Source organism: Trachypithecus francoisi, unplaced genomic scaffold (assembly GCF_009764315.1).
Source record: "Trachypithecus francoisi isolate TF-2019V2 unplaced genomic scaffold, Tfra_2.0 Lachesis_group19, whole genome shotgun sequence".
NCBI lineage: Eukaryota > Metazoa > Chordata > Mammalia > Primates > Cercopithecidae > Trachypithecus > Trachypithecus francoisi.
In genome coordinates this window covers 22,585,114-22,611,787 of record NW_022681464.1, presented here as the reverse complement: position 1 = coordinate 22,611,787, position 26,674 = coordinate 22,585,114, and the positions used below count along the sequence as shown (strand labels likewise).

The window sequence follows — 26,674 nt, the reverse complement described above, 5'->3', positions numbered from 1 at the left end:
CTCTGCCTTCCCTTTTGCCACTTCCCATATGTTCCTTGAGCCATTTCTCCTTCTTCAAAGAGTACTTAAAATTCTGCCCACTGGGGTGATTAGCTTTCACCCTTCCCATCCAGTGACTGGAATGCAGTAATTCTCCAAATTATGTCTACATACTACTCAAATTCATTCAGAAACCAGGGCTGTGTTTTGTTTTATCCTCTTTCATCAGATCGTCATAGGAAAGTACCCATGGAGCCAGAGTGTAGATTATGGGAAAGACAGGGAATATATAGAAGCAGGTACAATGGGAATACCTGAGGAGCCTGAGTCACAAGTTTACTTGTGTCTTCAGATAATGTTTGGGTACAACGTAATATAAGTACCCTTTTATTTTGCAAAGGAACACTGCTATACATATCCAACTTTATAATTTGTAGGATCATATACTACCAAATTCATGATGGTAAGCTTATTTCTAGTTTTCTTTTTTGATAGGGAAAACAAAAAGCATTTGCTAGATAATTGGCTACATGTTGGATGGGAAGGGCTGTCATTTTCAGGAGAGGCATGCAGTCAGCTTAAAGTGACCAGATGGAGAGCGGGGCAGTCAGTGCTATAAATACCCCTGCCTCACCCATCTCCATTATCTCCCCATGGTCTCTTGCCACTGATTCTCATTGGTTGAACCCAACAGGAAGATAGAATGCAAACAATATCTTTGATGCAGTCCACTATGAATCAGCCTCCTGGGCCACAAAACAAGATATAAGTGGGATTGGGGAGTTGGGAGGAAAGATAAATCTGGTGGACTGACCAGAAAATATCTAGAAAGAAGTGAGTTTCCTTAATTTTATTTTTGAAAAGTATCTAAATTTATAACAAATATAATACTTAAGTTTGTTAAGGAGATTAAAATTTTTTCCTGTCTTACAAGCTATATACTTCTGAGAATCTAAAGACTATAAAATATGACTGTATACTTTGTAAACAAATTCATAAAATTTAGAGATTATATTCTACATAAATAATATAAAGGCAGAAGATTCCTGAGAACACATTACCTGTAAGGAATATGTTTCAAAGAGAAAGCTATTAACTTTAAAAAATACATAACCATAATGAATTTAAATTTCATTGCATATAGTGGCTACTCACGTAAAATAGAGCAGATGAACATAAATCTGTTTTCTAAGTAGATCTTTTATTGATTAAAAGAACCCAACAATAAGTTGTCACCCATGACAAATATTTATTCCATAGTTCAAAACACATTTATTAAGTAACTTTAATGTGCACACAGGTATCTCAACTTACATTTATTTCAAGAACTCCTAAAGTAGAACTCCTAAAACTACAATATCTAAGCACTATTACAAGGGTATATGAGATTATATATAAATTTATTAGCAAACAATTCAATAAAACCTTCCCTCCATAGTTTTTCTACTACTACTAACAAGGAAGAACCTCCCAAACAATTAGGAAAATTGAGGATGACTCCTGTCAATGTGAATAGAGTCTGTCAAGAATCTCCTGGGATCCAGAATTTCCCAGGGTGTCTTTTCTGACACTACGGTAGCCTCATTGCCTCTAAAGCGCGCATGCACACACACACACACACACACACACACACACACACATTTATAAATTATATAAATCTACTGTATTAGTGGAGCATACACAGTATAAATTCTATTCAAAAAGAAAATTTTAAAAATGATAAAATTTACAAATATAAATAAAAGTTCTAATCTTTTCTTGCAACTCTCTGGAATTCATATACCCTACTTTGGTAACTACAGCCTTAGAAGACATAAAATTATAACAAAGGTTTAAATATGAGTACACTATGACCTATAATTTGAATTAATGGCTGTTGGTCTGGGTAATAATTCATAATGTCCTTTTTTTCTCTCAAAGATTTCTTGGTTTAAATGATAGATCATATATAGGCACCCTACCCTGATATTAATAAAAATCTCTTACAAAACATGTGCATCCTGAATTAAAATTTTTATCCTATGAGAGAGTAAAAATCTTCCAGCTTCAGGCAGAATCAGGTAGTCAGGCATATTTTCATAGGCACAGGGTTTGTAGAACAACAACAACAAAAAAATCCAATATCTTTAGATTCTTTAATCCTTCACCATAGGTCCCTCACTCTGTGAGCTAAAAGAATTTCCTTCTTAAACCTCTGTTACCTGTATGACTCTTGGAAACATTTTAGGTTTTGTTACCTGCTAGAAGTTCCCGAAGCAAATTTACTATTAAATTTTCAAAAGCATATGCATTTAGTGCTTAAAATATGACTTAAGACTCTTTCAATTTTCCTAGACTTAAAAGTGTGGCTAATGACACCAACTGGCAATCACTTTAAATTCCTAAAGTTCTAGAAATTCAAATAGTGTAGTCATTATAGGAGAGATGCCAAATATGTGCATGTTCTGTAGGTACCATAAATGTCACTGGATTTCTAACACATGGAAAGAACATCAGGTCCAGGTTTGCCCAGCGCACTCTCACAGTGTGCATCTGTGAGCCTACCGTCATCTTCAACAACATCTTTCAAAAGTGCTGGTTTATATGCAAAATAATACGGTCATGCTAAACAGGTGATATTTATTTATTTTTTGAGACAGGATCTCACTCTGTCACCCAGGGCTCACTGCAGCCTCAATCTCCTGGGCTCAATCAATCTTCCCACCTCAGACTCCCAAGTTGCTGAGACTACTGGTGAGTTCCACCATACCTGGCTAATTTTTGTACTTTTGTAGAGACAGGGTTTCACTATGTTTCTTAGGCTGGTCTCGAATTCCTGGGCTTAAGTGATCTGCCCGCCCCAGCCTCCCAAAGTGTAGGATTACAGGTGTGAACCTTGGCACTGGGACAATTTTTTTTTAAATACACAGATCTGTAATTAATTATCTGTACCTCCAACAGAGTAAGAAGTAATATAAAAATCCCGATTATTACCTTTCTGCACAGCCAATGGGAGTTCTTGAAGTTTCCAGACTGACCAAGAGTCAATTTTCAAGTTAATCATGTTCTTTCTTGATCTTTGTCGTTTTAAAGCTGCTTCAGCTTCTGCCCGGTCAGTTTCTAGACTTTTAATGAGATGAACGGCCTCTGAGAGCAATGTTTCCATTTCCTGCTTTAACTCTGGACACTTTTCATCTTAAACAGATATATATATTCATATTTGTTAATAAATCAGTCAATAAGCTGGATGATGGGAACATGGGTCTTAGTTGTATTATTATTTTTTAATATATATTTAATAAAAGAATGTTAGAAAAATGAATTAGCTTTTTAAGACAGTTTTATTATAATACAAACATAAGATTGATTATAAACTTTGAAGACCTATTTTTAATAATCATTTTATAAAATAATTACAATAGCTAAATCTCAACCAACATAAGCTGTACTATACAGCTTTATTTTAAAATTATGTGTGTGTTTCCTCCTATTCTATAAGAAAACATATCATAAAGATTACATCAGGTAACTACTGAATAATGATAGATGGTTCCTAGAAACAAGTCATATTCTTCAGTCTCATCCAGTAAGAACTTCTCTATTTAGCTTTGCCAGGAATTCATTGGAATTTTGAAACTCTATTTATTTAGTTGTAATACTAAATTAACCCTGAATTAACTCCTTTAATGAGAAGTACTTGTGATTCCTGTTTCACAGTTCTGGAATGATGTGGCTTAACGTTAACAAAATTAGTACCATGGGTACTCCTTCGACCATTTATGAAAGAAATGTGTGCAGAGTCTATTATATTCCAGGGAACAAGCACATGGTCTTCACAGGAGATAAGGAAGGTAAAGAAGACAGATATGAGTCCTATCCTTGTAGGATTTATGCTTATAAACACTGACTTTTGCCAAAATGTTATATAAACACATAAATACAAAGTGTTAAGAGACAAGGCCCCCAAAGAACTGAGGCTAGAGGAAAAATAGCTAACCTGCATCAAGAAGAAAGAAAACTAATGCATTTCTTTTTTGTGTTGCTTTTGGACAATAAAGACAATGATTTTCTGGTAGATGGGAGTATTAAACAATGGTTATAAGTGCCAGCTCAGCAGTCACACAGTTGCTATTTTTTAACTCATTGGACTTCTCAAAGAAATCCAGCACGCTGCTTCAGAAGCATTCTTATAAAACCCGTTTCCCTATTTTTAATGCATAAAAATGATTTTCTCTACACTGGTCCTTTATTTGGTGTCTTTGAATCTATTGTTTTCTTTTGTCAAATTCTACCACATCTTGGATACTTTAAATCATTAATTGTCTTTTTAAAATGAAAACATATTCATTCATCACTGTGTTCTCCAGTCAATTTATGATTCATTCTATAATCAATTACAACAGCAAGATTTCAGTCTGGAATATATAAATAAATTAATATCACTTATAATTAAAATACTTCTGATTGAATGTATACGTGTTTTAGCAAAGGTGTTCATCATGTTTCTAGGAGTTGTCTTTTATACTATTTCAATAATAAATTCTTAAACAAATACTGTATGGGTAACTCGGGATGCCTCAAATTCATTGTATTTAACATCTCATTTTTTTTTTCTTGAGTGCCATCTCAGTTTTGCAGTTTCATATTACTGTTCTAAGCAACTATCTGCAATTTTTTAGCATAAGCCCTTAATTACAACAAATCTTCTTCATCCTGCTATTGTTGTATGTTTTAGACCTCAAAGGTACATATTGATAATAAACGTAATTATAGCTAATGGAACTGTAGTTGTGATTGTTAATATATCTATTTTTTCTCTCAGCATTTGTTGTGTGAAAACTTGGTAAGTAATGATTAAGGTCCTCATCTTCACTGTAGGCACAAATAATGAAAAATAAAACAGTAAAAACAAAGCTTTGCTATGAATGAAAACTTTGAAAAACAAAATATTCTTGTTTTTAAAAAGTCCTGAGTTTATTAGTCTTCAATCAAGGATTTAGCAATTTTTTGCTAAAAAATTTTAGCGAAATTTTTTAATGCATTTCTTTTTTGTGTTGTTTTTGGGCAATAAAGACAAGGATTTTCTGCTAGATGGGAGTATGAAATAATGGTTACAGGTGCAAGTTCAGCAGTCACACAGTCGCTGTTTTTTAATCCATTGGAAGAGGAGGTGCTACATAAAATCTCAATAATATATTTAAATACACTAAAGTAGTGTTAACACAAATTTTACCCTAGCATATAAAATATTATGTATTTTATAAATTGTGACAAGAATATTTATCACAACTTAAATACATACTAGAGCTGCAATTTTCAATATGGTAGTCATCACCCACATGCAACCATTTACATTTATATGTGACTTAATTCACATTAAACTTAAAAATTAAGTTCCTCAGTCTCACTAGCCACATTTCAAGGGTTCAACAGCTGTATGTGGCTAGTAGCTGCTCCATTGGACAGTATAGACATAGAACACTGATTATCACAGAAAGTTCTAATGGGCAACACTAAACTACAAATAGCATCTTGAGAAGTGGACAGCCATCATTAAATACTCAGCACCTAAACAAGTATTTGGTGTATAATATTCACTAATAAATATTTGTTGAATGAATGCTTAATCAAACAATACAGAGGACTATTTTGTCTATTAAACATTCATAATAATTATAAAACTCTTAAACATGATTAGTGTGACAATTAGAAATATATTAAATGAAGTCAATGAGCTTTTAAATATAATTACAGTTATTCAAGTAGGAGGAACAACTTTACCTCTCTTTTCTTCTGGTTTGACCTCTTTCACTGGTATAGCTACACTCCAATCTTCTTTCAGGTCTTTTGTGGAAGTTCTGCTCCTATATAATGGGAAGGAAACAAGCAGTAAAGGAGCGAAGTACTTAAAGTTAGTAAAACAAATCTTAGGTTATGCTCTTCCACTGAATTTTAAATATTTGTGGTGAAACTTACTATACAATATAATATTACTAGATAGGAGACTAATATAGCAAAATTCTAATAAGTAATGGGATTTACATTTACTGGTAAATTAATAAAAACTTAAAATTAGTTACAATGACCCAAAATGTCTTGAGAACATATTAAAGCTACATTTTTTAAAAAAGAAATTGGTCTTTCCTAGACAGTGTTTCTATAAGACAAAGGGTATTTTGTGAGAGTAATTTGGATGAGCTATTTCTGTAATTTCAGTTCAGTAGTTTCTGGGGAATCAATGTAAATTACAATGAGTAAAAATATCATTTCAGATAATAAACTTTTAGAAAAATACCTACATTAAAATGTTATTTCCTTCCTAGTAGCTACACTGTTGGAAAATACAAATATAGAACATTCATTATCATAGAAAGTTCAACTGGACAACGCTAAACTGTAGTGTCTTGAGAGGTGACTATAAATTAAAATGTTATTTCCTTTCTAACTAAAATTCTATATGTTGAATAATAAACCATTTCCCCATATTTCTCTGGTCTGATTCTAGAATCCTAAACTAGCCTTCAGTATACATTTTTAAATGTGTTTTTTCTCTGATCAAAGTTACAAGAAAATTGGTATCAACAACAAAGCAGAGAATTTCTTTTTGAAATTTTCATTACATTATTTTTTATTAAAGTATTCTACATTAAGAAAACTGTATACATACCAAAAAATCATAAAAATAATGTAATCCATATTTATTTATTCTTCAGAGATCACATAGTCTAATGTTATTTCAATTCTTATAAAATTAGAGTCACAATTATACATTCTGCTTTAGTTAATTGAAATTATTTTCAGTGTATTTTACTACCATTTTATATTTCTAATAGCTACAAATTATTTTTCTCATCATTGTTCCACAGCTTATTTAGCTAAGTCTGTCTATTCCAAGGTCAGAGAAATATTCTTTATATTTTCTTCCTTTAGTTTTCATATTTATTTCAGAATATTTTTGTTGAAAAGTGTATTTTTTCTCATTTGTTTTCTTTTAAAAAATTGAAAAATAACTGTCCAGCATTAACTATTAAATAGTACTTTCCTTGCTGGCTTTTAACACCATTTACATGATATAGTAAATTATTATACATAATTAGATCATTTTGTGTATCTTATAAAGTTCAGTTAATTCTTGGACCTGTAAAATTCTACGCTAATTTTTCTTTTTTTTTATTGAGCCAAATTCCCATAACATTAAACATTTGAAAGTGGAAACTTTAGTGGCATTTAATATATTCACGACATTGTACAACTATCATCCCATCTCATTCCAATATATTTTCATCACTTCAAAAGAACATACCCTACTTATTAAGCAGTCTCTCCCCTTTCTTCAACGCGCTCTTTCATAGCAATGACTAATCTGCTCTCTTTGTGGATGAACTTTTATGAATATTTCATAGAAATAGAATCATATGAGACCTTTTGTGACGTTTTAAACTTAGCATAATAGTTTCAAGATTTCTCCATGTTGCAGTATGTAGAATTTTATTTATTTTAATGGTAGAATAATATCCCACTGTGTATACACAACACATTTGGTTATCTATTAATCCACTGATGGATTTGGGGATTATGTCCACCTTTTGGCTATTGTGAATACAGATGTTATGCACATTTGTATATGAATTTTTGTTTGAACATGTTTTGAATACTTTTGGATATATATCTTGGAGTCAAATGGCTAAGTGATAGCTAATTCTAGGTTTCACTTTTTGAGGAGCCAACAAACTGTTTCTTGGTGTCTAAACTATTTTATATTCACATCAGCAATATGCAAGGGTTCTAATGTTGAAGAAAAGTGGAAAGAGTGGGCATCCTTGTTTTACTCCTGTTCTTAAGATGAAAACTTTCAGTCTTCACCATGGGTATAATATAAACTAAGGGTTTCTCATAAATATCCTTTATTGTGTTTAATACATTCCCTTACAATGTAGTTTTATGAAAGCTGTGGGCTTGTGTCACATTTAACTAATTTTTGTATGCTAAACCACTCTTGCATTTCTAGGATAAATCTCACTGATCATGATGTATAACTCTTTTTTTGAGACAAAGTCTCACTCTGTCACCCAGGTTGGAGTGCAGTGGTGTGATCTTGGCTCACTGAAACCTCTGCCTCCCAGGTTCAAGTGATTCTTGTGCTTCAGCCTCCTGAGTAGCTAGGATTACAGGCACCCGCCATCATGCCTGGCTAATTTTTGTATTTTTAGTAGAGACCGGGTTTCACCATATTGACTAGGCTGGTCTCAAACTCCTGACCTCAGGTGATCCAACCGCCTCGGCCTCCCAAAGTGCTGGGATTACAGGTGTGAGCCACCGCGCCTGGGCGTATAATTATATTAATGCATTGCTGAACTCAGGTTGATAGTATTTTGTTGAGGATTTTGTCATTTTTTGTTTGTTTTGTTTTGTTGGCCAGGCTGAAGTACAGTGGCACAATCACAATTCACTGTGAACTTGATCTCCTGGGCTCAAGCACTCCTCCAAACTCAGCCTCTGGAGTAGCTAAGACTACGGGCATGCGCCACCACACCTGGCTAATTTTTTTTTGTTGTTGTTGTTTGTTTGTAGAGATGGGTTTTGACTATGCTGCCTAGGCTTGTCTCAAACTTCTGGGCTCAAGTGATCCTCTGCCTTGGCCTCCCAAAGTACTTGGATTACAGGTGTGAGCTACTGTGCCTGGCCTGTCATGTATATTCATGTATATTCTATAGTTTGCTTGTGATGTCTTTGTCTGGTTTCACTATCAGGTTATTGCTGGGATCATAAGATGACTTAGAAATTATTTCCTTCGATTTTTTGGAAGAGTTTGAGAAGGACTGATATTAATTCTTCTTTCAATGTTTAGTAGAATTTACCAGTGAAGCCATGTGGTCCTAGATTTTTTTTGTTGGGGAAGTTTTTGATTATTGATTCAATCACATTATTTGTCATAGGTCTGTTCAGGTTTTCTACCTCTTCCTGAGACAGTTTTAGTAGTTTACGTGTTTTTAGGAATTAGTCTCTTTCATCTTCGATAGTCTGTTGATATACATTTGTTCCTGGTATCCTCTTATAATCCTCTTTATTTCTGCAGACTCTGTTGTAGTGTCTCAAATTTTGTATTATTTAATTTGTAATTGAGTCTTCTTTTCATTTTTGGTTAGTTTAGCTAAAGGTTTGTGAATTTCATTGCTCTTTTCAAAGAAACAACTTTTGTTTTTATTGATTCTGTGTACTGTTTTTCTAGTCTCTATTTCATTTATTTCTACTTTAACCTTTATTTCCTTCCTTTTGCTAACTTTGGGTTTAGCATACTCCTCCTCTTCTACTTCCTTAAGGTATAAAGTTAGGTTACTGGATTTGAGATCCCCTTTTTAAATGTAAGCATTTATAGCTCTAAATTTCCCTCTGTGTACTACTTTTGCTGCATTTTGTAAGTTTAACTACATTGTGTTTTCATTTTCACTCACCTCAAGGTGTTTTCTAATTTCCCCTGTGATTATTGCTTTGACTTACTGGTTTGTAAAACACGATTTGTTTAGTTTCCACATATATATGAAATTTCCAGGTTTCCATTTGTTATTGATTTCCAGTTTCATTCTATTGGGTCAGAAAAAATACCATGTGTAATTTTGATCTTTTTAGTTTCACTGAAATTTGTTTTGTGGTGTAATACATGATCTATGCTGAAGAATGGTCCATGTGCACATGAGAAGAATGTGTTTTCTGCTGTTAAGTGGAGTATTCTGTATAAACTGGTTAGCTCTAGTTGGTTCATGTTATTCAAGTCTGTTTAGTTATTTTATCCATTATTGGAAGTGGGGACATTAAATTCTCAAAATCCTGTTGTAGAACAGTCTATTATTCCCTTCATTTCCGTTAGTTTATATGTCTGTTTTGAGGTTATATTGTTAGGTATATTATATTTATAGTTTATATATTTTCTTGGTAGAATGACACTTTTATCAGTGAATCAAGTCTTTTGTCTTCTGTAACAGGCTTTGATTTAAAGCCTATTTTGTGTGACATTGGTATAGTCACTCCAGCTCTCTTTTACTTACTATTTGCATGGAATATGGTTTTTCATCCTTCTGCTTGTAAACTACTTATACCTTTGTATCTCAGGTGAGACTCTTATAGACAGAATACAGTTGGATTATCTATTTTTATCCATTCTACCATGCTCTACCTTTCAATTGGAGAGTTTAATCCATTTGCATATAAATTAATTACTGATAAGGGCGGGCTTATTTTTGCCATTTTGCTATTCATTTTCTATATTATTTATTTCTGAACTCCTCCATAACTGCCTTCTTTGTAACTAGTTGATTTATTTCTATATATTGTTTAGTTTGCCTCTCTTTGTTTTCCTTTATTTTTTAAAGTAGAATCTTAGTGTTTATCCTGAGGATTACAATTAATACCTTAACTCTATAAAAACTGAATTAAAATCAATATAGCTTCAATAGTATACCTATCTATTTATACATAAAGAACTCTGTTCCTTTACATCTCTGCCCTTTCTCTTATGGTATCAGTTTCACAAATTACAGTTATCCATTTTGTGTTCATTAGCAGAATTTATTATTATGAATTTTATCCATTTGACCTTATAATCACATAGGGAAACAAATAAGAATTACAAAACAAAAATACACTTATACTGGATTTAACACTTACCTTTGAAGTTAACTTTATTATTGTTTATTATTTTATCATATGGCTTCCAGTTACTCTCTAGTGTCCTTTCATTTCAGCCTGAAAGACTACTTATAGGATTCTTATAGAACTGGACTGCTAGTGATACACCCCTTTGGTTTATCTGAGAATGTCTTAATTTCTCCTCTCTTTTTGAAGGATACTCTTGCTGGATTCAGAATTTTTCACTGGCAGTTTCTTTTTATCTTCTGGCATTTAAATGTGTCACCCCACTGCATTCTGACTTCCACAATTCCTAATGAAAAATTCACTGTTAATCTTACTGAGTGTCCTTGGTACATGAAAAGTTGCTTCTCTTGTGCTGTTTTCAAGATTCTCTTTGTCCCAGGCATTTGACACGTTAACTAAAATGTATATTGGTGTGGATCTGTTTGACTTGATTTTATTTGGAGTTCACTGAGTTTGATGGATGCATAGATTTAAGTCTTTATCAAATTGAGGAGTTTCTTAGCCAGTGTTTCTTCAGGTATTTTTTCATTCTCTATCCCTTTCTTCTCACACTTTTTGACTGCTATTATGCTTGATGGTATCCCTTAGGCTTATTAGGCACTTTTCATTTTTCTTTATTCTCTTGTCTTTCTTCTTTCTTAGACTAGATAATCTCTATTAACCTATCATTCAAGTTCACTGATTATTCTGACTGCTCAAAGCTGCTACTGAATCCTTCTAGTGAAGTTTTTAATTTCAGTTAGTTAATTTTTTGGCTCTAGATTTTTTTTTTTTTTCAGACAGAGTCTCACTCTGTCGCCCAGGTTGGAGTGCAGTGGCATGATCTTGGCTCACTGCAACCTCCGCTTCCTGGGTTCAAGTGATTCTCCTGCCTCAGCCTCCTGAGTAGCTGGGACTACAGGTGCATGCCACCATGTCCAGCTAATTTTTGTATTTTTTTTTAGTAAAGATGGGGTTTCACCATATTAGCCAGGCTGGTCTTGAACCCCTGACATGATCTACCCGCCTCGGCCTCCCAAAGTGTTGGGATTACAGGCATGAGCCACTGCGCCCGGCCTAGAATTTCTATTTGGTTAATTTTTATAATTTCTCTTGAGATTTTATATTTGTTGAAACATCAGTTTTCTGCTTTAGTTATTTGTTCATGGTTTCCTTTATCTCTTTGAAGATAATTTAAGCCATTGATTTATCTTTGTCCAGTAAGTTCAAATTTTGGGTTCCCTTGAGAACAGTTTATGTGAATTTATCCTTTTTCACTGTGAATGAGCCAAACTTCCTTTTCTTTGCATTCTTCATATTTACTTTTTGAAAACTGGACATTTTGAATATTTTAATGTGAAATAAAAACCAGATTACACCATTGGATTTGCTATTTCTGTCTGTAGTGGGATATTGTTTGTTTAGTGACTTTTAGGAACACTCTTTCATAAGGGCTGTATTATTTGTCATGTGTAATCATTGAAATCTGTTTCCTTAGCTTACTGGTGAGCTAGTGTTTTGTGTGAGTTCTCTTAAATGGCTGGCAACAAAAGAAAGGAAAAAGAAAAACAATGCTTTCCAATCTTAGCAGATTTGGTCTGCCTTAGGGTAATCCTTCCAGGCTTGCCTAGGCTGTTTACAACACTGACTCTGCCTTCAATTCCTGCCTATGCAGATCTTAAAGGTCAGCCAGAAGTAAGATTAGGATCTTCTCAGTATTTTTTGAACATTTTTCCAGCCCTCTGTGCTCTTTCAAATCTCCAGTATATTGAGAGATTTTCCTTCATGTATCTATCTCTTTTTCCAACCTATTTTTTCACAGGAATTTTGGCCTGGTTAATGCTTGTCCTAGCTGTTATCTGTAGCCTCAGGCTGCTGTGGCAAGTATAAAAGCTTTTTGCAAACACTGCCTGTAAGTAGCCCCAGCCTTGTGATTGCTCCAAGTCAAGCAAAGTCCTTATGCTAGTCTTTCTAGGAGCTATCAGACCACTCAAACACAATTCTTTGAGAATGATGTTCCTATTATTCCCTCTGGCACTAGGAATCTGCACCACAGGTGTGCACTGCTCTCTTTCTAGCTGCCACCAGTCTGAAGGCTGGAGAATGCGGAGCAGGCAAATTACAATGCCACAGTGCTCTCTTAATGCAATGCAGCAGCTTCCTTCTTCATTGAATTTTCCCCTACTGGTTATTAAATTTTTACTGGATTCCAGATTTCTGCAAAAGTCGATTCTGACCAATGTTTTTGCAAATTTCATAGTTGTTTTTGTGGAGGGATGGAGCTCTGGAGATCTCTATTTTGCCATTATCAGTGATGTCCTAATTCTCATATTTTAAAAAATATATTGTAATATCTATTGTGAAAAATCTTGCATTCGATTTTCTATTCCTTTTGAAGTTAAACTGGATTATAGCAGATGACAGAAATTTTGACATTAAAAATAAAATAGTTTTAAAAAGCATGAAATTTTCTTACCATTCTTCAAAAGAAGTTTCAAACTGTCAAAACAAAAGATCTCAATAAAAATCAAATCTTAAACATATTAAAAAACAGTGAATAAACGTCACTTAAACTTGTCAATTCTCTTTACATATCTCTACTTCACTGTATTTTTGTCTACTTATACTCTCGGTTGTGTAAACCAAAAATAAAATTCTAAGCCCCCCAACTGACTGAGTAGTTTCCCCCAACTCTTGGCCAAGGGGACCCCAAAGAAACCTAAAAAACTAGTTAAGGACATGATGGGAAAGGGGATTAGACATGCCTCATTATGACCTCCTGCCTTTGTAATCTAGACACAACAGACCAGCTTTAAAATTAAAATAGAAATCTTAAGATGAACAAAAAATACTCTTTGTAGCAATAATATACCAAATTCCCACCTGATTCTGATATAGCATCACATGACAGATAACAGGCCTTGAAAGAAATCAAAGTATTTCACTCCAAAATATATTTCTTTGACATATTCTGAAACAGTCCTGCAAAACTGTCTTTTGTGGCAGAAATTTGCATTCTGTAGAGAATCTCTTGCCCTTACTAGGTCCTTTTTAGTGAGCCTGACATCTCTCAAGGTCTGATATGAGACATTCACCATCTATTCTCTCTGAAGCCTGCTACCTGGAGGCTTCATCAATATGATAAGAACTTTGGCTTTTTTTTTCTTTTCTTTTCTTTTTTTTGAGACGGAGTCTCGCTCTGTCGCCCAGGCTGGAGTGCAGTGGCTGGATCTCAGCTCACTGCAAGCTCTGCCTCCCGGGTTTACACCGTTCTCCTGCCTCAGCCTCCCGAGTAGCTGGGACTACAGGCACCCGCCACCTTGCCCGGCTAGTTTTTTGTATTTTTTAGTAAAGACGGGATTTCACCATGTTAACCAGGATGGTCAAAATCTCCTGACCTCGTGATCCGCCCGTCTTGGCCTCCCAAAGTGCTGGGATTACAGGCTTTTTAAATTTCTTTTTTTAATGGTGAATTCAACAATTCAGGCAAGTCATATCTTTCAACCAATTATCAATCAGGAAACCTGAATTCACCTATGACCTGGAAGTCCCCATTTATAGCTGTCCCACCTTTCCAGACTTAACCAATGTATAACTTGCATGTATTGATTTATGTCTTTCCCTGTAACGTCTGCTTCCCTAAAATGTATAAAATGAAGCTGTAGCCCAACCACCTTGGGTTCATGCTCTTGGGACCTCCTGAGGCTGTCATGGACCATGGTTTTTAGCCTTGGCAAAATAAACCTCTAAATTGATTAAGACCTGTCTCAGAAACTTACTGGTTTACAGTTGTTTCCCAAGAAGTACACAAATCTCCTATCTATTCATATTGTTTTATTCTTAACCCTACCTAATTGTTCTGACCTTTGTCTCTGTGATTCTAAATCTTACACATTCATCAAGGGACAGTTCAAATGCTATTTATTCCCAAAAGACTTTCCTAACAGTCAGAAGTACATGTCATCTATTGAATTTTAATGTGTTACCAAAGAGTGGTGAATACAAAATTATACGTGAGTTCACATATTTAGTGTTCCATAATATTATGCCTTTTCTGGCCTATAAAGTCATTGGCAGGGGTTATTTTCTACAGATATATTCTAAGAGTACCTTGGGTTGTACAAGTCATAAATTATCAAAAATGCAAAACCAGAATGTTACAGGTTTCATAGATTATCTCTAATTCAAGATGTTTATTTGGCATACATCATAGAGTATATTTATACGAACCTCAGTGGTATAGCCTACTACACACTTAGGCTATATGGTATAGCCTATTGCTCCTAGGTTACAAACATGCACAGTGTGTTACCATACTGAATACTGTAGGCAAGTATAGTACAATGTATTTGTGTATCTAAACATATCAAAATATAGATAAGGTACAGTAAAAATACAATAATGTAATCTCATGAGACCACTGTTGTATATGTGGTACATCATTGACCAAATCATGAAAAAGACTAAATTCATATACATAATAAAAAAACTGATGAATGCAATTATGTTTAAAATCCCAATAGATTTTTTCATATAATATGACAAGCTTATTCTAAAATTTATATGGAAGAGCAGTGTATCAAGAATACCCAAAGAACTCTAAAAAGGTAAAAAGAACTACCACATCAGATATCAAAACACATTATAACTCATGTAAATGAGTGAAACCAGATATTGGCATAGGGAGGTAAAATTGACCAGTGGGATGGAAAGGGCCAGAAATAAGTAAAATCATATATGAAACTTTGATGTATGATGGATATGGTATGGCTGATTTATAAGAAATGACTGGATTTGAAATAAAATCAATGTGGAAAAACTAATTTTCCTTAAAAACTAAAATTAGCCATCTATTCCATTCATATGCAAAAAGAAATCAATTTCACATTGTTAAGCAAATCTCCTAAGAGAAATTAAAATTTTAGTAGCTATAAAGTAAAACTGTCATAGGATTGTGGTATGGAAATTCTTCTTAAACAAGACACAAATCACTGAAAAGCAAAAGTAAAGTGATAAATTTAATTACATTAAAGTTCATAAAGTAAAAAGACACGTCACAAACTGAGAGAAAGTGTTTACAACACATACAACTTACTAAAGGTAACAAGTTCCTACAAGTCAATAAGAAAATACAAGTAAACCCAAAAGAAAATGGCAAAAGATAAATTGGCATTTTGCAGAGAAGAGAATAAAAATTCAGTGAGCATGTTAATAAGATTCTAAACTAATTAATAATCAGGAAAATGTTATTCCTTGATTTTGGAAACTGGCATTCACAGTCCTGCATAATGCAGAAACCTGCATGACGTTGATTTACATGACAGTTCTAAGAAGCCATTTGAAGTTGAAGTATCACAAGAGTCAGGGGAAAATTGGTTAAGAGGCACTTCAGGGAATTGTGATATAATTATCCAAAACTTCTGAAGTCTTCAACAAGTTAGCAATAATTAATATTCTCAGTTTGATCTTCTTTATAACTCAATAGAAAATCATTTTATAAAGATAAAACATTATTACTCAAAATTTTTGAAGCAGAGTGCAATTTCATATGAAGAAATGTTTTAAGGTAATATATCAAAACATTACCTTAGCAACAGTGTTTAGAAGTAACAAAGAAATAATTAAAAAATTATTTTAGTCAGTCTTTGATATGATATTTGGAGGCAAAATTTCCGGTACCTAACATTTAAACACTATTTATTCAGGATATTGAAGTAGTTAACACAGAGAAGGCCTACAACTCCAGAGAAACATTTGAAGTCTTACATTAATAACTGTCTATCTGAAAAATTTGGACAAATTTTAGAAGTTTCTCAAAGTCACTTTAAATTATTATTTTAAATAAAATTCCTGATTATAATTAAGCTTAAAATTTCACTTGTCATAAATAATTGTGGTATGTAGATGCTTTGATTAAAATATCTAATATAATCAATTATATCAAACTAAACACAAGACTGTATACAATTCTTATTTCTGATTTTATCAAAATAGCAAATGAAAACAAAGGTGGAGGGGAAGCTAAAACTGCCCTATTGGATGTAGTTTAAAAAATTATTACATTATAGGGGAAATGAAACACTTCATTTACTTACAGCTCTAAGCCACATTGCCCACAAACTTCTGCTTGATAAATCTAGCATTTTCATTGTCCTTTTTTATTTAGCTCTATATTTTTATTGGAAATTATTACCAGATATTTAAATATCTAAATGATATTGTTGAGACAAAAAGTATTCATAAAACCTTCTATTTTCCACTGCAAAAATAAGAAAATAATTAACCTTATGTTAGAAATTTTTTTTAATGGATGATAACAAGTGCTAGTAAGGATGTAAAGAAATTAGAACCCATTTATATTGCTGGTAGGAATTTAAAATAGTTGGGCTGTGGAAAATAATTTGATGCTTTCTCAATAAGTTAAATATAGAATCATCACATGACACAGCGGTTCCACTCCTAGGTATATACTCAAAAAAACTGAAAACAGGTACTTAATCAAATCCTTATATTATGTAATATATAATTATATAATACATACTACATGCATGTTCATAGTGGCCCTATGTACTTTAGACGAAGGTGGAAACAACCCAAATGACTATCAACAGATGGACAGATACCAGCTGTAGTATATGTACACAATAGAATATTATTCAGCTATAAAAAGAAACAAATTACTGATACACAATACAATGTGGATGGACCTCCCACATTATGTCAAATGAAAAAAATGCAGGTCACATATTGTATGATTTGATTTATACCAAATATCCAGAATGGATATAGCTATCAAAATTGAAAATGAAAAAAGGAAAATTATCTCTATTTGCAGATGACATGATCCTATAAGCAGAAAACCTCAACGCTACACAAAAAACCTGTTAGAACTAATAAATGAATTCAGTAAAGTTGCAAGATACACAATCAATGTACAAAAATTAGTAGCATTTTTATACACGAATAATGATCTAGTTGAAATTAAGAAAACAGTCCCATTTATAATAGCATAAAATGCCTAGGAATAAGTCTAATCAAGTAGTTGAAAGATTTGCACACTAAAACTATAAAACATTAATGAAAGAAATTGAGCATGATGCAAATAAATGAATAAACAGGTGTTCACAAATGGGAAGAATTAATATTGCTAAAATAATCACAGTACTCTAAGCAATACATAGATTTAATGCCATGTCTATCAAAATTCCAATGACTATTTTCACAGAAATAGAAAAAGAATATAAAATTAATATGGAACCATAAAAAATACCAAAAGTCCAAAACAATACTGAGGAAAAACGTAATGTTGGAAGCATCAGACTTCCTGATTTAAAATTATATTACAAAGCTATCATAATCAAAACAGTATAGTCTTGGCATTAAAAAGAAAAACATAGACCAATGGAATAGAATAGAGAGTCCAGAAATAAGTTAAAACATAGATGGACAACTAATTTTTGACGTGGGCATCAAAAGGACACAATGAGGAAAGAATAGTCTCTTCAATAAATGATGCAGGGAAAACTGAATTTCTATCACCAACAGAATGAAATTGGATCTTATCTTAAACAATACACAGAAATCAATTCAAAATGGATAAAAGACCTAAATGTAAGATCAGAAGTCATAAAACTCCTAGAAAAGAACATAAAGGAAAACTCCTTGACACTGGTCTTGACAACAACTTTTGGGAATCACACCAAAAGCTCAGACTTCGAAGACAAAAATATAGAAATGGAACTGCATCAAACTAAAAAAAAATAAGAAAAGTCCAGTTACATACCGGGAAAAAATTAATTGGAAACCACATATCTGATAAGGAGTTAATATGAAAAATGTATAAACAACTCTTAAAACTCATTAGCAAAAACCAAATAATCTGTTTTAAAAATGGGCAAAGGACATGAAGAGATGTATCTTCAAAAAATGCATACATGGCCAACAGGTATGCAAAAAGGTGCTTAACATCAATAATTATCAAGGAAATGCAAATTAAAACCACTATGAGATATCACCTCACACATGTAAGGATGACTACTATAAAAAAGACAAGAGATAAATGTTGGTGAGGGTATGGAGAAAAGGGAACCCTAGTACAACTGTTGGTGTGAAGGTAGAATGGTACAGCCATTAGAGAAAACTGTATGGACGTTCCTAAGGAAATTAAAAGTAGGACTACCACATGACCCAGCAATTCATCTTTCAGGTATACACCCAAATGAGATGAAAGCACCAGCTCGTAAAGATATCTTCACACTCACGTTCACTGCAGCATTATTCACAATAGTCAAGATATGGAAACAACCTGAATGTTCATCGATGAATAAGTGAATAAAGTGAATAAAGAATAAAGTGAATAAAGAAAATGTAGGGGGTGTGCTTGTGTCTCTGTGTGTGCGCACGTGCACACATGTATGTGTGTGTATATGTTTATGTATGTCTGTAAGTATGTGTATATATACATATATATACGTGTATATCTGTATACACATATATACACACATATTAGCTATACATGTATATACACATATATACACACATACTAGCTATACGTGTATATATACATCTATACGTATATAGCTAATATTCAGCTTTACAAAAATGGAGAGCCTGTTATTTGCCACAACATATAGCTCTGGCAGACATTATATGAAAGGAAATAAGGCAGACACAGAAAGAAAAATGTTGCATGACCTCACTTACATGTGGAATGTATTTTTTTAGGGAGTTCAAATACACAGGTAGATAATGAAACACGGGTTCCCACAGGTGGGAGTCAGGAAGAGGAAATGCAGAGATGCAGGTCAGAGGATACAAAGCAGTAGATATGGAGTATGAATAAGTCTAGAGATCTAATGTAAAACATGAGGACTAAAGTTAATACAATTGTATTATATTAGGAATTTTTGTTAAATAAGTAGGTATTTGCTGCTCTTGTTACAAGGATAAGGCACCATGTGAAATATATGAGACTAACATAGAGATATGTTAGCCGGCTTCACTGCAGTAACCATTGTACTACTATACTATCTATGTGTCTGTCTATATGTATCTCAAAACAGCATGTTGTAAACCTCAAAAAAACACAATAAAATTTATTTCAAAAGAAAGCAGACCGGTAGTTGCAAGACTTGGGTTAAAACAAGAATTAGGAGTAAATTCTTAATGGATATGGGGTTTTATTCTGGAGTAGTGAACATGCTTTATACATGAACTCCCTATGCTATTTTCTCAATTGTTCTGTAGGTCTAAAGTGTTTTAAAAGATAATTTATTTAAAAAACAATAAAGTAGAGGAACACAAAACATAATTATCTAATTCAAGGAAAATATGTTTTAATAAAGCAAAAGAATATGGCTGGGGCTTTTGGGACACGGAGGTAAACCAAATCAGATTCATACGAAACCTCAAAGTTTTCATTAGAATTATGGCATCTTAGACTAAAAACCAAGAGACAGTTTAAAATGCAAAGAAGTTTCTGAGCTCTCAACTTACAAGAAGCAGGAAGAAGTTTGAGAGAGGAACTCGGATCCATTTTCTACAGACATGAAAGTACCTCTGGAACCAAGAGTTCACAGAGTAAATCAAAGAGCCAGTGAGAAACACAGACCAGGAAATTATTCCCAATGAGCAGGACTGGGCTCTAATACAAAAAAAAAAAAAAATTCATGGTCTTAGATTTGGGGAACCTGATACTATATGGTGATGAAATGCAGAATTGTATGGATCAGTGAAAGCCTGTGTCTTCATTCTTACCCTTTTTGAATGAAGGGTATTCTATCCCTTTTTCACTGTGTGTACTAAGTACGCAGGAGCAGTATTTGACTTGTCACTTTGGGCCATAGATCTGTGGGTCAAAAGAAGTTGCACACAGGGAACTTCATCTGTATCAGATCTGTCACAGAACATGTGATTATGGATCTTCATGATACCATAATGATATAAAACTGTTTTAAGAAAAGGTCATTGTAGTTTGCATTTGGGGAGCAGTATTAATGATGTGGCAATGGACTGACAGATTGCTACATAAATTGTCCCCCTATAATCTTGTCTCCTGGATCCATATCTACTCTAGCATTCTCCTGCGTTAACAGTGTGATTGACTGTGCTTTGCTTTGGTCAGCGGGACTTCAGCATACATGACACAAACAAAGCTTTGTTAAGCACATGTCTGTTGAGATTTGTCCTCTTGAAATATGCTCTAGCAGCCAACAACCATGTGAGTGAGACCATTTTAATCATTATTCCCAGTCGTGCTACCACATGTGTATATCCACATGACTGGCCCCAGGCAAGAACCAGCAAAATTGCCCAGCTGAGTCCAGAACAAATGGCTGAATGGTAACTGCATAAATGCTTGTGTTCTAGCCACAAAATGTTGGAGTACATGTGTATATGTATGTGTGTGTGTGTGTACCAAAAGATAAAAGAAAAAAAGATAAATGGTTACCTTGCTCAAAGTATTTTCATTAGAATGGGGAAAAATTCTAGGCTGCAAAGAATAAATGAGTGATTGGGAGGTGTGGAATTAAAAACACTAAATATAGGCAACTTTTAGATGCTATGTGGAATGGAGAAAGAAAGACAAGGAGAGATATTTAAAGGTCTGCAGAGAATTTTAAAATGTTCTTAAGAATAGGAGATACATCAGTATCTTCAATGTGGACAGGAGTTAAGAAAAAAAGGAGATTTTACAGACAGAATGCTGACAGAAGACACAATTGATGGAGCAAGATCTTTGCAAAAGTAGAAGATGCAACGCAGTGAGGGGAACAGCTCTAGGTGGGTGGGGGACAAAAAGAACAGTATTTGTGGAGTTCAGAGATGTTCAGAGGTGAGATAACAACCGTTTGAGACATTTCTGTTGTAGCTTTTTTTTGCAAAGAAAGGAATGAGCTGTGAGGTAGAAGATTTAGAGGTTTGAACAAAGAAAGATTGGAGTAGTCACCACAGACTACTAGAAAAATTTCAGTTGACAAACAATAATTTCAGAGCACTATATGATGTACCATGAGGTTGGGGACTATGGTTACATAATATCTCAAATTTTGTGTAATGTTCTCCAGTACCATTCAGCAGACCACGGGTGGGAGTGGGGATGGCAGATCATCAGAGACATTTGGGGTTGGCATTTTGTCAGACTACAAGGATGACAGGATAAAAAGTAAAGGACCAAATACGCCAATTGATGAATGTTTAGAGAGACGAATTGATTAGGCAAGAAACTAAAGGAAAATAGGAACCACAGAATAGGAAAGTAGATATATCAGCATTTGAAGTGCTCATAAGTTTCAAGTTAAATACAATAGAACTAATAGAATGAGAGAACTCAAAGTATGAGAAACTTAGTAAAGAGTCAGGTGTTAAATGTTATGTTTCAGAGTTAAAAAATAGATGTGAAGTGGTATAAATAGAGCCAAGTTTTCCAGTGAGAATGACAAATATTTTAACATTCATGTCTTTGGTCTTAATAGCTGACACACTGTCAAGAACACGATGTCATGGCACAGTGCTGAACCGGGTGTGCTTAGAGCTCAGATACACCTGGTCTGGATGCTGGCTCTGCCACTGACATTGGATCTTGGGGGAAATCAGCCTCTGAAACCATTTTCCTCATCTGCAACTGGAAATAATGGCAGTTTCTATCTCATAAGGTTTTAGTAAGAATTCAATGAAATTATGCATATTAAGTGTCTAATAAGTCTATATTTGGTAAACATTTTATAAATATTAGCTTTATTATCATTGTTGATGTTATTAATTTTGTACAATATATTGTTAACATTTTAAAGAATGCTTTTTAAATACTTTCTCTTTGTGTTGTTCTTTTAAATTACAGTAGCATCCTAATGACTGATATTGATTAAATGAAGAGGAAAATTTTAATTCTGTAGAGCTCACTCTAAATTAAATAAAACTATTTACAGCCTAGGCAGTCTAAGAGAATAAGGTAGAGGAAAAAATAAAACATAATCTTTTATTTGTATGAGAAGATATTCAGGTGATTATTTTTATCATTGTGTGATGTTTCCAGATTCTTTGCAAAAATAAAATATAGGGAAAATTTTCATAGTAACTCCACTCTGAAGAGTTTTTCTTTGGAGATTCAAATTGCAATTAAACTGGAGTGGATAGAAAAGTCCGTGGCAGATGCATTGCTGCTAACCACAGGCGTCAGAGTGTTCTGACTACATTGGAAATCACTGTGGACAGAAAATTGTAAAAGACTGATCTTTCACTCATTTAATGTATATTATACCCAGGGTAGATGTAACCTTTATAATTACTTATAGAATTTTATCTAATGGGCCTGACGTGGTGGCTCATGCCTGTAATCCTAACTTTTTGGGAGGCTGAGGAGGGAGGATTGTTGGAGGTCAGCAGTTCAAGACCAGCATGGCTAACATAGTGAGACCTCAGCAGGAGGGGTTTAAGTAAACTTACACTTGGCAAATACCCCTTTCTCTTTTGCTTGTTGCTAGGCCCTTCATTGGCCAGTCTGTCCTTCCTCATCATTGCACCAAACGTTTCTAACAATTAGAGTCATAAGACATGAGATTTGGGTAATTTAGAGAGATAATTAAGCCAGTTGCCTGCTTTGACCTCCAACATTAAAATCCAAAGGAATTCAGATGATCTACAACTCAAAAAAAGAATTTTGTGCAATTCATGATGGAAGTGTATATATACAGATATAATAACAGCTTTATTGAGATAATTTACATATCGTAGAGTTCATGAATGTATACAAATCCACAGTTTTTAATGTAATGGTGGAGTTGTATAACCATTACCATAATCACAGATGACCACGTATTTATATAACTGGGGTGAAGCCTCCAGCTGGTAATGACCAAGCATTGTTCCTCTGCCTTGCTTTGACCTCTGCCTAACCCCTGGAAACTGGTAAAAGGGTGGTCCAGCACCAGATATGTTACCGGACAGGCCTGGGACTGTAGGTAATGAATGAATATATATTCACATATATGGATTATATACAGATACATTTATAGACAGAAAAATGTCCCACTTCCTCTCATTTTTTTTACAGTCAGTTGACAACTTTACTGGGTAAAATGTTAAGTGGCAAAAACGTTGAGAAGAAATGTCCCTTTTCTGCATTTCCCTCAGGCATTCTGGAGGAAAAATGCACACAGCACACATTCATATTTAGTATTTTCTGCAGGTCATTATTCATTTTAAATATTTAAACATTTTCTCTATTTGTAATTTTTGTGGGTACATAGTAGGTGTATATATTTATGGGGAAAATGCAATGTTTTGATCCAGGCATGCAATGTGAAATAAGCAGGCACAGAAAGACAAGCATCACATGTTCTCACTTTCTTGTGGGATCTAAAAATCAAAACAATTGAACTCATAAACATAGAGAATAGACGGATGATTACCATTTTAAGTATTTCTTACACACATAACTCACTTTATGTGACATGAGGAATTATGCTTAGGTTAACTAATTCTGAATTATGACCTTTATTTACTTATTTGGAAATAATACATGCTATTAGCTTTGATTTCAAAAAATTAGAAGCTATCTTTTAAAGGGTTCTATCCAGTTGTGCCTGCTTAATTTTATTTTTGAGGAAATTTAAGTTCCTATGTCAATGTAAGGTTGTCTAATATTACCAACATTTTTTGGTAATGCTATTGCTTTTTGCTAATATTATCCCTTTTTCCATGTGATAATGGGAAGATTTTTTTCTTATTGTGATAAAAAATTTTTATCAGAAAAAAATGTTTCGTCTTTCAAAAAGATAGCTAGCCACCAGCTCATTCTTAAAATATTAGTTCAAATACTACATAGATTTGAACTAAATATCTAATGGATAGTCCTCATCATTGCACCAAACATATTACTTACATTCTATTTACCAGTTCAACACTAGCAAATCTAACTGCACAGTCAATAATAAAACAAAATACGATAATTTTTAAATATAGAAAACAGAAAATCTACAAAATAACCTTGAAAATTAACAAAAGTTTGTCATTAGCATTTATTTCGCAATGAATCTCCTTTCAGATAAAACTTGTATTTATTTACTTATAAACAAAGTATTATCATTGTTGAAATTTTTGTCTAGAAGTATACTTATCTAGCATTGTTATTTTGTGTGTTTCTTCTCAAAATACCAACCAATATTCTCTGAAATGAGAATTAAGATCTCTCCAAGGATATAAAACAGAAGCTGAATGGACTTTGGAGTCAAATGGAGCTAAGTACAAATTCCAGCTCTAGTGCTCACTACCTGTGTGATGTGTACATATAAGGTATTTGACTTTTCTATGCCCTAGAATTCTCACCTGTACAGGATAATTTCTATAAAGGGCAAAAAAAAAAAAAATCAGATATTTATTAAATGCCTAGAAAATAGGAGATGTTAGGTACATAAATCACCCTCACTATATGGAGTGGATAGGTGCCTCAGATGTATGCAGAAAAGAAAGGTTCTGTTTCAGCTCTTCATTTACTTTTTTATTCAACAGACAGTTATTGAGTGCCTACTATTTATCTGGCACTAATCTAGGCTCCAGAAGACAATACTAAAGAAGTCAGCCCTGGTGCTCCTCCTTTTTTGAGGTTTTTCAGTGTATTTACATGAGAATAGCTCTTTTTTCAGCTTTTTAAAAGACAAGATGTAAAATATCTTGGCTTATTTTGTAAACTATTTTATCTAAAGTAATATTTTACCTGGTCTATTATCCATAGTGTCTAACAGTTTATCAACTGTTCAGAGCACTAAGTGGGATTCAGGAAAGAATATGGGCTTTGAAAACAGACAAAGGGTGTTTGAATCCCAATTCTGCCTCGTGACCTTGAACAAGTTGCTGAGCTGTTTTAAATTACTATTTCCCTATCTATCAATTAGGTATAACAACCATTCAATAGTAGTTTTGTAAGGTCTAAGAGCAATGATGTAGTAAAACATAATGTCTGACTTATATTAGGTTTTTAATCAATGGTAGCTGTTATAATTATTTATTAAAATACCTGTTTTAATTATTTATTAAAATACCATTATACCACTTTACTAAATGGTAGTTGTTACAATTATTTATTAAAATACCTATGATTTTTATCATTTTTAACAACATGGGTAATTGTTAATTAAAACTCATAGGAAGTGTACAGCATATCATAGCAATAAATATTCATTTATTCTTTTTATTTCCTTGCCATAGTCTTCAAAGCCCAGGACACCATCAGTCCTGTAACCTATAAAGCATTCCTGAAGGGGTAATCTGATTTGGAGAAATATAGAAACAACAAAGGTAACAATGCTGATATAGAATGATACAAAAAATACAGAAGTAACAACGACAAATACATATTGAGTGCATATCATTTGCTGGTACTTGTTCTAACATAACATCATTATCTCTTCATTCCCATCTAAGGTCACTCTAAAGCCTGCAGTCTTGAAGACTGTACTCTAATGGTCTCTAACAAAAGAGGTGACATCCTGGACTGAGAATTGTGAGTGGCCCATCAGAATGTTTGCTGAGCCAGATCCAGTAACAGTGGAAAGAAAAAAAAAAAATAACACAGGTCTCTGGAAAATTGATCCCCCATAAGAGCAGTCTAATTCTGCATTAGTTGTTCAGAAATATAACCTTAATAAAAGGTATGAGAAGTGGTATTTTTTGTCATTCTTAAATCATCCTTTGAAAATAATTGCCTTTCAAGATTGAACTCCCTTCAGAATCACAAAGGCAAACTTTTAACAGGTTAAAAAGACATAGAATCATTATGTTCCTTTTCAATAGAACTATTAAGCATTTCTTTAGAATAAAACAACTCATTAAAAAGGGCACACTGTCCTTTTATAAACCAATTTAATCATCTAATCAGTTTAGTGTCCCAAAAAGTATGTAAATACTACTTAATTTACTAGTCAAGTTGGCTTATGGAAATTACTACTTAGCATGATTGCCTCTGGATAAAGAACAAACAGGTAGGGAAAAAAACATCGATTTAATAAGGTCGTTTCACCCTTCTGGAGTGAGACTATCAAAAACATGTCTAGACTAGTAAATTATGCAACTGAGCAAAGATTCTTAAAAA

General features: G+C 33.4%; 1 protein-coding gene across 4 annotated transcripts in view; it reads right to left on the bottom strand.

The window, feature by feature from the left end:
* The window catches only part of CCDC178 (coiled-coil domain containing 178), a 477,586-nt gene that overhangs the window by 428,186 nt on the left and 22,726 nt on the right, over nt 1–26,674 (bottom strand). For 3 of the 4 annotated variants that reach the window (XM_033178030.1, XM_033178033.1, XM_033178031.1), the window contains exons 4-6: nt 13,064–13,086; nt 5,740–5,822; nt 2,953–3,153 (exon numbers count right to left, since the gene is read on the bottom strand). In XM_033178030.1, coding sequence (XP_033033921.1) covers nt 2,953–3,153; nt 5,740–5,822; nt 13,064–13,086 — 307 coding nt within the window. The remainder of the gene's footprint in view (nt 1–2,952; nt 3,154–5,739; nt 5,823–13,063; nt 13,087–26,674) is intronic. The other variant, XM_033178032.1, reaches the window with a different exon arrangement.